At 35.6% G+C, this 14,161-nt stretch overlaps 1 protein-coding gene across 1 annotated transcript; it reads left to right on the top strand.

The window, feature by feature from the left end:
• The first annotated feature begins 6,135 nt into the window (after positions 1-6,135).
• LOC145054548 (mitogen-activated protein kinase kinase 5-like) lies at positions 6,136-7,575 on the top strand. The gene has a single exon (XM_079002775.1). The coding sequence runs from the start codon at positions 6,424-6,426 to the stop codon at positions 7,495-7,497; it is 1,074 nt and encodes a 357-aa protein (XP_078858901.1). The 5' UTR covers positions 6,136-6,423; the 3' UTR covers positions 7,498-7,575.
• The last annotated feature ends 6,586 nt before the right edge of the window (positions 7,576-14,161 follow it).

Genomic DNA, 14,161 nt, shown 5'->3' with positions numbered 1-14,161 from the left:
AGTAATTAGATAGGCTTTAGGATAAGGTCCATGTGAGGACTTAGGCCCAATTTGGAAAATTGGGCCATAGATGGGGCATAATTGGGCCTTTATGATTATGTGATAATGGGCCATGGGAATTGGATTGGAATAATTGGATGGGCCTTAAAGAAAGACCATGTAGAGGTCTGGGCCTAATTTGGAAAATTAGGCCATATGTTGGGCTTTGGCCCATTATTTTACTTTTGGGCTTTTGTAGTGTGAGTTGGAACTTGGGTTTGGAACCCAATTATTAATTAGGTATTGTTTGATGTTGACAGCTCGGGAATCTGTCAACCAGCAGCGGGAGCTTACCTGCGGGACTTCAGCAGTGCCAGGTGAGTTATCCTCACTATACTAAGGGGTCTAAGGCACCAAGGCCGGCCCATTGGATTTGATATCTTAGTAGTTATTGATATGTTGAGTTTGAGTTAGTGATGTATGCTAGTTGATATGCTAGTCTGGTAGATTTGTAGGACTACCTGTGATATTGATTGATTATATGTATGTGCATTTATCTGTTACATGTCGACATGTTATGAGGGATAGGTTGAGGTTGTACTGTTCCATGTGGTAGCCAACAAACCCTAGAGTATTCCAGATATGAGCTGAGGGCCAGGAAAGGCATTCCAGACTCATATTGAGGACTCAGGAGCATTCCAGATATGAGCTGAGGGCCCGGTAGGCATTCCAGACTCGTACTGAGGGCTCGGGAGCATTCCAGATACGAGCTGAGGACCCGGTAGGTATTCCAGACTCGTACTGTGGGCTCAGTGGCAATCCAGATGTGAGCTGAGGGCCTGGTAGGCATTCCAGACTCACACTGTGGGCCCAGGGGTATTCCAGTCTGGAAAGCTGTGGACCCGTTACGTGCTGTTCTGTTCAGTTGTTATGTTATGATATTGCTGATATTGTTATGTGGACTGTATGTGTATCGGTATTTTAGGGGTAACTCACTAAGCTTTCAGGCTTACAGTTTCAACTTATTGTTTCAGGTACATCAGGAGATCATGGCAAGGCAAAGGCGTGATCGTACAGCTCCTCACTTTTTACGACTTTGTTTCTGGGATGCTCTGATATTAAACTATTTTGAAAACATTTTGTAATGACTAATGGGTTTTGAATTGTTTAAAAATTGGCTTGAATTTTTGGGTGTAACAATATGCATGATAGTATTGGATAAGTTATCAGATAGGATAACATGTTTAGGTTATGTTTTGATTTGGATTACTCAATGCTTGAATGTTGCATGATTTGTGCTTTTAGGGGTTCTCATTAATTTTGGCTAACTATTAAGTAAATGCATAAGGTGAGACCTTTCAGTCGAAGAATTATCTAGCATCATTAATATGTAATTGTATTCGTGAGGTAGTTAAATGGTATTGGTAGGAGTTCCTTCTGCAACTGATAGTGAAGAGTGGTGTGATGGTAGCCCTCAGAGAGGCTAAGCTAAGGAATCATAAAATTTGAAGATTTATACCTCTAGAAGCTTGAAGTGGAGAAAGGAGTGTTGGATCTTCAAGCTCTATGCAAACTAATCCTCCTCCAATGATCTCTTCTTCTTCAAGTTGCACCAAACGCACAATAAAACATATACAAGGATCAAATCTCTCTAACAATAGGTTAGGGTTTCAAGACAATGCTTTTGGGGGACAATGGAGGCTGATAATGAAAGAACATTGGGGAATAGGTGCTTAAATAGGGTCCAAACCCTAAATTTAGGGTTTACCCCTGGCTTACGTATGCCCATCATACCATATGTACATCCAGCATACTAGGGGGAAAGTCTTGTGTCCAAGTTTCGCCAGAGTACCATGATTACGCCCAGCATACTCGGCCGATGCACAAAATCAATATCCATTTATAATTTAAGGAAATTTACCTAAAGAGCGGGAGTTGCACAAAACCTCTTTCTATCTGCCTTGATCCTCGTGTCATTGCCCTTGAGTGCCTATCGAAGTTCGGATTTCAGTTTCCACCCTACAACAACGGTACCATAACTCACAATTCAGTTCACGACCCTATTTTCCAAACCTTTTCCAAGGGAGTGGGGGGAATACATGTTAAAATGGAACTATTACATAGTTATTACTAATTATAGTAGTTAATTATGCTCATAAAATAAGGATGATATTATGCTCGGTAGATACTCTGCACAAAATTTTTAGCTAATATTATGTCCACTTGTTATGCTGATTCACATTGATGGATAAAATCATACCTAGTTATTATGCTGTCCAATTTCCAGGAAACGCTGATACTCTAGACACTATTATAGCCACCCTTTAGATAAGCTTAGTACCTAGTGATTACTCTGCCCAAATACTCGACTACACGAACAGACTAATTATATATGTATCAGATAATATATATATATATATATATATATATATATGTAAGTGAAACCGTATGAATATGTAACGCCCGTAGATCAGGGCTAGTCAATTTAGAGACAATAAGAGTCAAAAATGACTTTTTGATAAAAGATTATTTAGGATGAATAATCCTAACTAAGTTGTAGTATATGTTACAAGGTTTCCGTGCATATAAAGAACGCCAAAATCCGAGTTATAACAAAGAAGTTATGACCTGTCGAAGTTTCGCGACAGAACCGGCACGACACAGCGCGACGTAAAAAGTGAATTTACGTTAGAGCGATATTTAGCCTTAGCAATCTAAACGAGAATCGAAGATCTCGTTGTTGGTATCGAAGCGATAAAAAGTTAGGCGAGAACGGACGTCAAACGAAGAAGTTATGAATTTATAACGAAATTTTCTGTCGCGGCCTATTAAAAATAAATAATAAAAATAAAAGTCAAAATTAGCCGACGGAGTCTAAACGAAAGTTGTAGAGCGTAGTCTCACCTTCGCGTGGATATAAAGAACGTCGAAAACGGAGTTCGTATGAAGAAGATATGAATTTCCGAAGTTTATTAATCATTTTGTATTTAAATTTAAAAGGAAATTCGGAAGCATTATCCGAAGGAGTCACCGGTCTGATCCGAGGTACGCGCCGCGTACTCGAGTACGCCCCACGTACTCCGAAGTGTCGACATTCGCAGCAAGTGGCTTCGGATGACGAATGCCATGACGCATTCGGACCAGTACGCCCCGCGTACTGGCGTACGCCCCACGTACTCCGAGGCTCCAGCCTCCTATAAATAGGATGCGAAGGCAGCCGACCCAATTGCCAATTTCTTCTCTTCTCTCTCCCGTTTTGCATCGTTTTGCGTGCCAGAAATACCCCGAAGCCCCGGTATTATTCTCTAGCCCCGAGGCAAGTCCCGAGATCCCGAAGATCCCGAGAAGTGCGGTTCCCGAGCCGAAGCTCTGCCCACGAGAAGTTCGATTTTTGTGGAGATCTTCCAGATCTGCGGTGGATTACTACTTCTGCAACTCGTAGTGCTGTCCGATCATCTTCTGATCAAGTGAGTGTATACTACCTTTCATAAACACGATAATAATACAAGTGTGGTTTGAGTGTATTAAGTATATTGTTGTTTATATGTGTGGGTGTGTAGTTACCTTCTTCTAACACATAAATATGAAGTATTTGCTATGAAATACGTGCTATGTGTTTATATGTTATTTGTCTATTTGAGATGGGCATGGAAATTGGAGTTTTATACAGGTGTTAAATGATTTAAACTGTGTAAGTATTTATATCTACGAAAATGTTGGGTAGAACATGGGTAGATGGGATAGTTGGTGACTATGGAGTTAGCACCTATTGTATAAACCTTGGTGACTATGGAGTTAGCGCCTTTTGTATAAACCTTGGTGACTATGGAGTTAGCACCTATTGTATAAACCTTGGCGACGATGTGACTTCGTGCCTATTTGATGAACCTTGGCGACTATGGAGTTAGCGCTTGTTAAGTAAACCTTGGCGACTATGGAGTTAGCGCTTGTTAAGTGAACCTTGGTGACTATGGAGTTAGCGCCGCTTGAGTGAACCCCGACGACTATGGAGTTAGCGTCTGATAACTATGGATTTAGTACTCGATAGATAAACTTTGGTAGCAATGGATTTCGTGCCGATTCCTTAGGAATAAGTGAATGAATGATAGTTGGTTCTTAGGGTGAAACCTTAAGAAGATAATGGGGATGGGTATTTGGTTTGATTGTTTGATAATTGAATATAATAAATGTATTATTGTGGGTTGAAAACCCTATATGCTCACCAGGCTCCCAAGTCTGACCCACTCGGTTTTCTTTTCCTTACAGGTAATGACACAAGAATATAAGTCGGCGGACTTGACGAGAGATTTTGGATTATAGATCAGTAGTTGAATAACTATTGTAAGGTCTATTTTATATTGTTTATGCTTTTGGTCTGTAACGAACATGACATCCCGAGGTTTTATTATTTAATGAAAATACATTCTCTTTGAGAAACGTTTTGATAAATTTTATCATATTTTATTTTGGGAACAAATTTCGCAACTCTTTTAATTAAAAGATTACTCTGATTTTATAAAAACAAAGTATAAACAAATCGGTCTTTTCTGGCCGTGAAATTGGGGATGTCACAGAATACAACAAGAATAACAACACGACCGACTAAGGAGGCCCCCACAACAAGGGTTAGATGAGACACGTTTCATCAACATGTGGAAAGATTTTCAGCTAGCTTCTGGCCTATAATCATTAAATCCTAAGTGAACAGGATATATATAGATCTATATGGGATTGACACTCCCATATGTGGTTGCTAGCTACAACCTGACGACAAGTCGGAGCATGCATAACTTTCTAAACACATTTGCGACGTTTGATGAAGCGTCATGGTTTTCAGGATCAATAGTCATAGCTCGATTATAGGAACTCATCGTAACTTTGTTGAAACTAAAACTAACTGTCATAGACTAATACTAGGAAACAACCTAAGAAAGTAGTGATAGTACTCACAAACTCGAGGAAGCGAGTTTAGGATAAACTAGATAACTAAAATACCCACACAATGTTTTATAACAATAAAACTTGTGGACTCACCAAAATTATGTTAACCTTTCAAAAACCACATGTATTCTTAGGATAATGAACTTGGCTGAAGGAGGAGGTAACCCCGATGATGCAGTTCGAAGTCTATGTGCTTGACTTTTGTACATTGCTTTTGTGACCTATCTGTACCTCGAACAATTGTGTAACATATATTTATCTAATGAATAAATAGCAACATTGTTTAATATATCAGTTTATTACTCAATGTATGTCTTTGGCCTGAAATCCAATATCCTAATGTCACACAGCTCGACTTTTCAGCCGTCGGTCGGGGGTGTGACAGTTTTCCAAATACAAGGGTGATTTCTGGAGGGTTCATTTTTTCAATGGCAACAATGTTGTTAACAGGGTCGACGCTGGATCTTAACAGGGGTAACAATGGATCTTAACATAGGCGACGTTGGATCTTATAACAGAGGGAGAAGAAAGGGACGGTGGCGGTGATGATAGACAATGGTGAATGAACCGATGGCTTGCTCGCTACAGATGTCGTCGACAAGTATGTCGATGGTGATCGATGGCTGCTTTGGCCATGGTAGGTTTGTTCGATAGAGAAAGAGCAGGGATAAAGAGAGGGTAAGGTTGGTCTGGACGAAAGTCGCAACAAAATAAAACTATAAGGACGCTCCAGATGCGGAAAAAAAAAGGTTAGAAATCAAATACATAATTTTAACAAACCACGTGAACGATTTCAATAGTTTTTTCTAAATGGAACGGAAAGATTTCACAAATATTATATCGAAATCCTCAACCACAAATGAAGACCCCTTAGTCACCCACCTAAATCGGCAACATATTTTCACAAATGACATGAATATTTTGTACATTAACATTTTGCCCTGTATGAATTTCTCCTATGACTTCTGCAAAAATGATGATATTTTGGTATATTGTTTAAATTAGTGTGAGTTACCTTATGTTCATTTGAAGGGATGTTATCTTTAAAAAGGCTTAAGTTAATTTCCGTTTAAAGGGGTGTTATTTGTTCCAGACATGTTAATTTCGTAAATCATTCATTTGGTAAGATGATGTGATTACATGAATATGTAAACAATCACAATTCACAATTGATACTTATAGTGACATGTATAAATTATATTAAGAACATTTGCGGGTATCTATTTATTTATATTAGTACTATACGGAGCATATGAATAGCGTCTTCATCGTCTTCTTGCTTCCTCCATTTTTTCCAAGAACTTTCTCTTTCTCTCTCTGATGGATTCGATGGGATTAGATTGGATTCTAATTAGGTCAAAAATGGAGATGAGATGACGAAGTCAATTCCCAACCCCCTCTATTCCTTCTAACCCTTCTTCTTCGTCTCTTCCTTTAAAATTTCACCCAACCAAGGATAATACCACCATTACTTTTGGGGATATACTGGATATTCCATCAATCATGAAGCCCATGCTACCACCGCCAACCGGCGCATCTGCTAATCGCCCACGCCGTCGTCCTGACCTAACCCTACCCTTGCCCCAGCGTCAACCCCAAATTGCCGTCCCTCTCCCTCTCCCACCCTCTTCAGCCCCTAGTTCCACCACCTCGCAACTCATCTCCAACTCTAAACAGCAGCCCTTCAACATATCCGAACTCGACCGTATGAACAGAATCGGCAGCGGTAGCGGTGGAACCGTCTATAAAGTCCTCCACCGCCCTACCGGCCGCCTATTCGCACTGAAAGTAATCTACGGCAACCACGAAGACGACGTGCGCCGCCAGATCTGTCGCGAAATCGAGATCTTGCGTGACGTCGATAACCTCAATATCGTCAAGTGTCATGACATGTTCGATCACGGCGGTGAGATCCAAGTGCTTCTTGAATACTTGGACGGCGGATCCCTTGAAGGAACTCACATCTCCAATGAAGCCTCTTTAGCCGATCTCACCCGTCAAGTTCTCTCCGGCATATACTACCTCCACCGCCGGAAGATTGTCCATCGTGATATTAAACCCTCAAATCTTTTAATTAATTCAAAAAAGCAAGTTAAGATTGCCGATTTCGGGGTTTCAAGAATCTTGGCGCAAACGATGGATCCTTGCAATTCGTCTGTAGGTACTATCGCCTACATGAGTCCGGAAAGAATAAACACAGACCTGAATCACGGCAAATACGACGGGTACGCCGGAGATATTTGGAGCTTAGGTGTAAGCATTTTGGAATTTTATTTGGGCCGTTTTCCGTTCGCCGTAGGGAGACAAGGTGATTGGGCTAGTCTTATGTGTGCAATTTGTATGGCACAACCACCAGAAGCACCGGCGACGGCGTCTCGTGAATTTCGAGATTTTGTGTCATGCTGTTTGCAAAGAGATCCAGCGAAGAGGTGGACGGCGGCGCAGTTGTTGCGCCACCCATTCGTCAGCGGCGGCTCACCAGGAAATGGGAACCATACCAGTAATAAGCAGGTGCATCCCACCCATCAACTACTTCCTCCACCTCCTCTTCGTCCACATTTTTCTTCATCGTCTTGATTTTTGTGGTTATATTGTAATCTTTGTCTTGTGTAACATTCTAAGGGGAGGATGAAAAATTTGATTTTTAGAAACAAATATTTGTATTCCTAGCATTTAGTTAATTCATCTTTCACAAAAGAAAAATCTTGTTAATTAGTTTTGTTAATATCATGATGAATGATCATTAGGGAAAAAAAAGTAGATAGATTGCAGAGTGAGAGCATTTGGGTTAATGATTTACGGTGATAGGGATAGCTTGCTTGCGTGTGGTAATGAATGGTGATAGAAATCTCTTGATACCTAATAATGACAACAGCCACTCATGTCCCCCTACCCAACACACAAGTGGTTTTCTTTGGCATGATAGACAGATTGAATGAATGAATGAATGAATAATTATAAGCATAGATAGGTTTTATTGAGAAAAAGATATCAACTACTGTAGATGATAATTGGTATTTAAGTGATTGTGTAAATGCGTAAGAAGGGCGAAGGGAATGTTGGTATGTTTTGGTTCTTGCTGTAAATGAAAGGTGGGTGTGTGTTTTTAAGACTAGAATGTAGGAGATGCATTTTATCAACTATTAGATTGTGGTTAAAGTAGGTAGGTGTAACAGTTGTTTTTTTTTTTTCGTCAAATTTCCTTGTGTTTATTATAAAAAATGAGCCCAAACGTGGATTGGATAGAAACTACTAGAAACTAGAAACGGGTGGCCAAAGCCCTCAACTTATACGGTTAGGCCGTTAGGATCAATTGTCACAATAATGAGAGGTCAAAAAGTAACTTTTGACCCTGGCAAAGGGATACTCAAAAATGAGTATTTTTGTATTCCTACTTTTACCTTTCTCTCATGTAGTCATGTCGTGTATGCACAAGTCAATCAAGAAACACTCTTTCTGGTCATTTTGTTCAATCTTTCTTAATAGTATCTTCTTATTTCTTTATTTCGTATTCGCAAATGCACACCAAATTGGTATAAGAGCCTGAGGTGGAAATAACCAATTTTTTAAAGAAATGCACAACGAAGAGGTGCAAGCAATTGTTGGGTGATGTTCCAATTGCATATTTAAATGGAAACTTTGATCAAGATCAAGACAAAAGAGGTTGGAACCTTAGAAGTTTGGTGCCTGGTTTTTGAAAATTTTCATGTTCAAATTGGGTGACAAAGACAACTTTATTTTTGTTTGTTTATTTGTTTACTTGAATTTCTCTTTGGTTTTGGGTTTGTGAATTTCTCTTCGATTAAAGAGTGAGTGAATGTTGTCATTTGGTGGCGACCCCGTTTAAATCTTCACATGAGTTTTTGATCAGGAAAATGGTGCTTGGTTTGTTCTTAGGGCAACGATTTTCAAAGATTAATCAAAGGGTGAATTGGAGATGGTTTATAGAACAAAATCCAATAGGTCGAAGGAGTGCAAAAATTGAGTTGTTCGGTGAAGGTCGCAACAATCTTGGTTACATAACAACATAGAAGATGGTTTCTCAAGATTAATCATATTGCTTACATGGAATAATGGTCTATGGCGGGTTAATTTCTAGTTCAAGGTGCAAGTGTCTTGCTAGAACAAGGAATGTGGCTTCAACTTTTCGGAGCAAGGCTTGCAAGGGTGGGTGAAATGACAAGATTTTGTAATGTAAGAAAGTCGTTGATCCACCGAGAGGATTCCCCAGACATGTCAGAAAAGGTGAGGGATATCTTTAAATGGGTGGAGATTGGCGATTTTGAAGAGGCGTTGAGTAGTGTTAACTCTAAGTGTCGAAACAATATGGTGTTCAGTGGCGGGCTTGTAGGATAATGTTCCTCAATGTGGCACCATGGGGGTTTATCCTTCGAGGACTCGAGATACGTCCAAAAAAACAAGTTAGACCATCAATTTGGTATATGTTCAATTTAGTACTAGCTTGTTGTAAGTGAGTCTTTACAAAAATAATTTATGAGGAACCAAGACCACACAGTTCAAAGTTTGTCTCTTGGCTAAGGGTTAGAGTTGGAAAGGTATCGTAAAGGTTGACAAGAAGTTGGATAAACTTCTAGGTGTTCGTTTCTCAACAGGGTCGGCCTAAGGGGAGTTCAAAGTGTGCCTTTGAACTTTGAACTTTGAACAGGGCCCACTAAAATCTAGGGCCCATTTTTTTTGTATTGTGTGTTATTCTTTTGGCTCAAATCATATTAAGTTAAGAATGTATCAGACATTAGAGTAATCAGGAACGACGCAGGATGAGTGGGAATCAGAAATGAATGAAAGCAAGAATCATAATTTCAGGAGAAGTAAACATCGCTTTGGTTTCAACATTCTCACTAATTATTGATGGTTAGTGAATTCTCTAGACTCCATGGTAACAACAGTCCCCTTACTTCCTTCTTCACAAGCTTTGAGTTCTTATTTTTTTTCCTACCCCTTTCTTCATCAATCCTCAAAAACGAGTGAATCAAAAAAAAAAATAAAAAAAAAATAAAAAAAAATAAAATCGGGAAGCCATGTTACTTCAAAAATTGAAAATCATAACTTCACAAGCAAAATAACGTTTACTTCAAAAATAAGTGAACTGTGGTTAAAAAATTAGATAATATTCTTATTCCTAATAACTTCTTTATAATAAGTAAATAAGTTTTTTTTTTCTTCATCTCTTTCTTGAATTTAAAAGCTTTGAGCTTTTGAAAATCAGAGTCAATCAAAATTTGAGAAGCAAGCAATCCTCTTGAGATGTTGAATATATGATAGTATATTCATAAGTTTTTATCAAAACTTTTTTATGAGAACCAAAGCAGAATATTTCTTTTCCGATAATGTAATATACAAATTTTTTATCAGATTTTTTTATCAAAAGCAAATCAGAGTATTTCTTTTATAAGAAAGTAATATAACTTTTAATTTTTTTTTCTTTGTAATTTGATTTTTACTTTTTGGTTTATGAGAATGTAATAATGGCATAATGTAATCTGATTTTTAGAGCTCTTCCAGAGTATAAAAGTTTTATACTTTACTAATTGAGTTTTAAAATCAAAACCAAGAAGGAAATCTATAAATTGATCGTCATAATTGAAATCAACATTTTGGATAAAGTTATTTATGAATGTGTTGTTGAAAAGTTTATTTCAACGAATATTATGCTCGTTTTTAAGCAGAAACAATATATATATATATATATATATATATATATATATATATATATATATATATATATATATATATATATTAGTATGAAAATTTTAATTTATGTATTTCACAAATTGTTTTGCTTAAATTTCAGATCTTTCAAGTTTTAGAGCCTATTTTTTGTTAAATTGCACAAGGCCTCCTAAATCTCGGAGTCGGCTCTGTTTCTCAATATACTTATATTGTGTTTATGGTTTGGAATTTGGAGTGCACATAATTTTTAAGCCAATATGGAGATTGTGGTAAAAATTCCTTCAAAACTGTAAGTTTAAGGACCCATTAAGATCATAATAAAAAGTCTAGAAATGGAATTTAATTTTAGTAAAAATGATGTGTAAAAGTGATTTGCATCTATTCTTGGTTTTTCATCACTCTCTTGTGTGTGTGTGTGTGTATATATATATATATATATATATATATATATATATATATATATATATATATATATATATATATATATATATAGGTTTACGTTTATTTGAAACCACTCTAATTTTATGAGACCGTGAGACCAAATCTAAAAATAATTTTAAAATGCAAAATAAATGGAAAAATCCAAAAATTCTTTTTTTAAATATTATTTTCGGAACTTGAATTAACTAAAAAAATAAAAATAAATAAAAAAAAAACATAAAAAAATCCTTTTTTTTTGAAAAATACGTGAAATATTCTAATAGAATTATTACATTGTACATATTCTAAAAAAAAATTTAAAATACAAAATAAATGGAAAAATATAAAAATTCTTTTTTTAAATATTATTTTTGTAACTTGAATTAACTAAAAAAATAAAAAAGAATAAAAAAATCCCTTTTTTTAAAAAAAAAATACGTGAAATATTCTAATAGAATATTATATTGTACATATTCTAAAAAATAATTTTAAAATGCAAAATAAATGGAAAAATCAAAAAAATTCTTTTTTTAAATATTATTTTCGGAACTTGAATTAACTAAAAAAAATAAAAAAAAATAAAAATTAAAATAAAATAAAATAAAAAAATGCGTCTCACTGTCTCACAAAATATATGTGGTCTCAGATGAACCTAACCCTATATATATATATATATATATATATATATATATATATATATATATATATATATATATATATATATATATATGGACAATAACTCATCTAAACTTTGAAATACATTATGATAATCGATAATAGATGAGAAATTGTTTCATATTAGCAAAGTATGATTTTTGACATTTTTATTATGAAAACGTGAATTTAAAAATGGTTAAGGACGTGAAAAATAAGTAATTGTTAAAAACGTTTTTAAATCTATATTATCATAACGCGATCCAATGTAAACTTATTATCTTTAATTTATTGCTAATAAATTTATTTTTTATGGTACATGTGTTTGATTTTTATAAGTTAAATCTGTTTTCGTGTTTTTGCAAGATATTTATGTTTTCGCATGAACCTACTTTATATATATATATATATATATATATATATATATATATATATATATATATATATATATATATGCATGATCGTAAAATACTACTACTCCTGTTTATCTTATTAAGGTTGCATAAAAGGGAAAGTGAGTGATAATAATTATTATTGTATAGTATTTATTGACTACTTATAATTGACTATAAGGTGAAAATACATAGGAATAACGAAAGATCAAGTGAGAATTCATTACGAATTAAAGGAATGGTAAATTACAACAATCATCTATCATCTTGTATATGTAAAGGGTGTTTAGTCTCTATTTTAAAAAATTAATTCAAATTGTATCTCTTTTATTTAAAATTTGCACACTTCATCCCTCTAGACGTAAAAAAATTCGTTTGCTCTTAATAATTTCTTTTTAAATTTTCTTTTATCCATTAATCATTAGACTTAATATATATATATATATATATATATATATATATATATATATATATATATATATATATATATATATATATATATATATATATATAAAGACGCATTTCTTTTATCCTCCATTATCATTTTACTATCTTTGTTTTCTTTCCTCCGTTATCATTTATTACTTCATCCCAGCAAACATTACTATTTTCCACTGTCACGAAGGTTGAAGATAATCAATATTCTAGCTTTCTTATCAAAACTATTGCATCGATCATGAATCTACATCTTCATGTGTTAATCATGAATCCCTTAATCACAATCTTTTTATAGTACAAAAACGTATTTTCATGAGGTTTAGTACCTAAGCTTAGGTGGGGCTGTAATGTATATTCACTTTTCCTATATATATATATATATATATATATATATATATATATATATATATATATATATATATATATATATATATACACCAAGCCCTCCCCCCTCCCCATCTCTTTCCCTTTCCCTAGTTTCTTTCGTTTCCCTCATTCTTACCATTACCGACAACCACCCAAAACCTAACTCTCGGGCGAGATGACATAAGTTCCTCCTCCTTTTCTCCGATAATTGCAGCAGAGAAGTCCTCGTCTTCTGCCCCCACTTTCAAGCTCATATCCTGTTCCCTCATTGTCTGTAAATCTGTTGTAAATCAAGGTCGATAATGTGGTGGATGAAGTGGCAAGAGAATACGCTGGCAAGGCTTTGTGTTACACCCCATGTTCTTCTTCTCCCTCTAATCGATCACCAAATGTTTCTCCTCTTTCCTAACGCTTCAATTAACGTGTTCATGGTAATCTTTACAAACAAAACTTTGAAATGGATTTGGAGAAGGCTACAAATGAGCTCGTGCTTCGTGTCCAGCTGATGAAGCGATTTATCTCCAGATCAATAATAAAATTCCTGGCCTTGGAATCAGATTTGATCGGATTGATCTTAATTTGCTCTATAGGCCAGGTAAAAGATTGAATTGGTTTCATTAAAGCTAATATATTTAATGAGAAATTGGGACTAGGGTTTGCGATTTACGATTTTTTTTTTTTTTGTGAAGTTATAGAGAGGTAGATCCAGGTGTATGAGACAGATGGAGAGAAACGGGCTGAAGATTTTCGACGATTTTCCATTTACCGATGGTTCTACTCCATTTTCCGGTGGCCAGATTTTTACTTTAAGGGGAGTAGGTTCGTGTGAGGCAGATGGAGATTTGGGAAGGGACAAATGGGGTGGGGGTGGTAGGCATGATATGTTTACCCTTTTTTTTAAAAAAAAGTTTAAAAAAGATAATAATAACGTTAAATAAAATGGAAAAAAAATACACAAATGGCATTATGGCCATTTTAGATCTGGCAGGGACTACATTCACAACAAAAATGCATATTAGGGACAAAGCATGCAAGTTTTAAGCAAATGATGGACGGTCTGAATTAATTTTTGAAAATAAAGACTAAACACGCTTTCTAACATATGCACAAGAGATGATTGGTGTAATTTACCCTTAAAGGAAACTGGATTGACCTAAAAAAAGCCATCAATGATTTTCTTGCAAGAAAAAGGAGCCTTTTGGGCCCCACTTAGTCCTTTGCATGAAATAGGACCTAAGGTCCTTTACCCGTGAAACCCAAGATGGTACATATCCATGATT

This window comes from Lactuca serriola, chromosome 5 (genome assembly GCF_051521515.1).
Source record: "Lactuca serriola cultivar US96UC23 chromosome 5, Lser_US96UC23_V15, whole genome shotgun sequence".
Taxonomy (NCBI): domain Eukaryota; kingdom Viridiplantae; phylum Streptophyta; class Magnoliopsida; order Asterales; family Asteraceae; genus Lactuca; species Lactuca serriola.
Note: the sequence above shows the minus strand (reverse complement) of the source record. Positions and strands in the feature narration are given on the sequence as shown.

Coding starts and splice junctions, on each gene's coding strand:
- LOC145054548 (XM_079002775.1), top strand. CDS start 6,424: ATGAAGCCCATGCTACCACCGCCAACCGGCGCATCTGCTAATCGCCCA.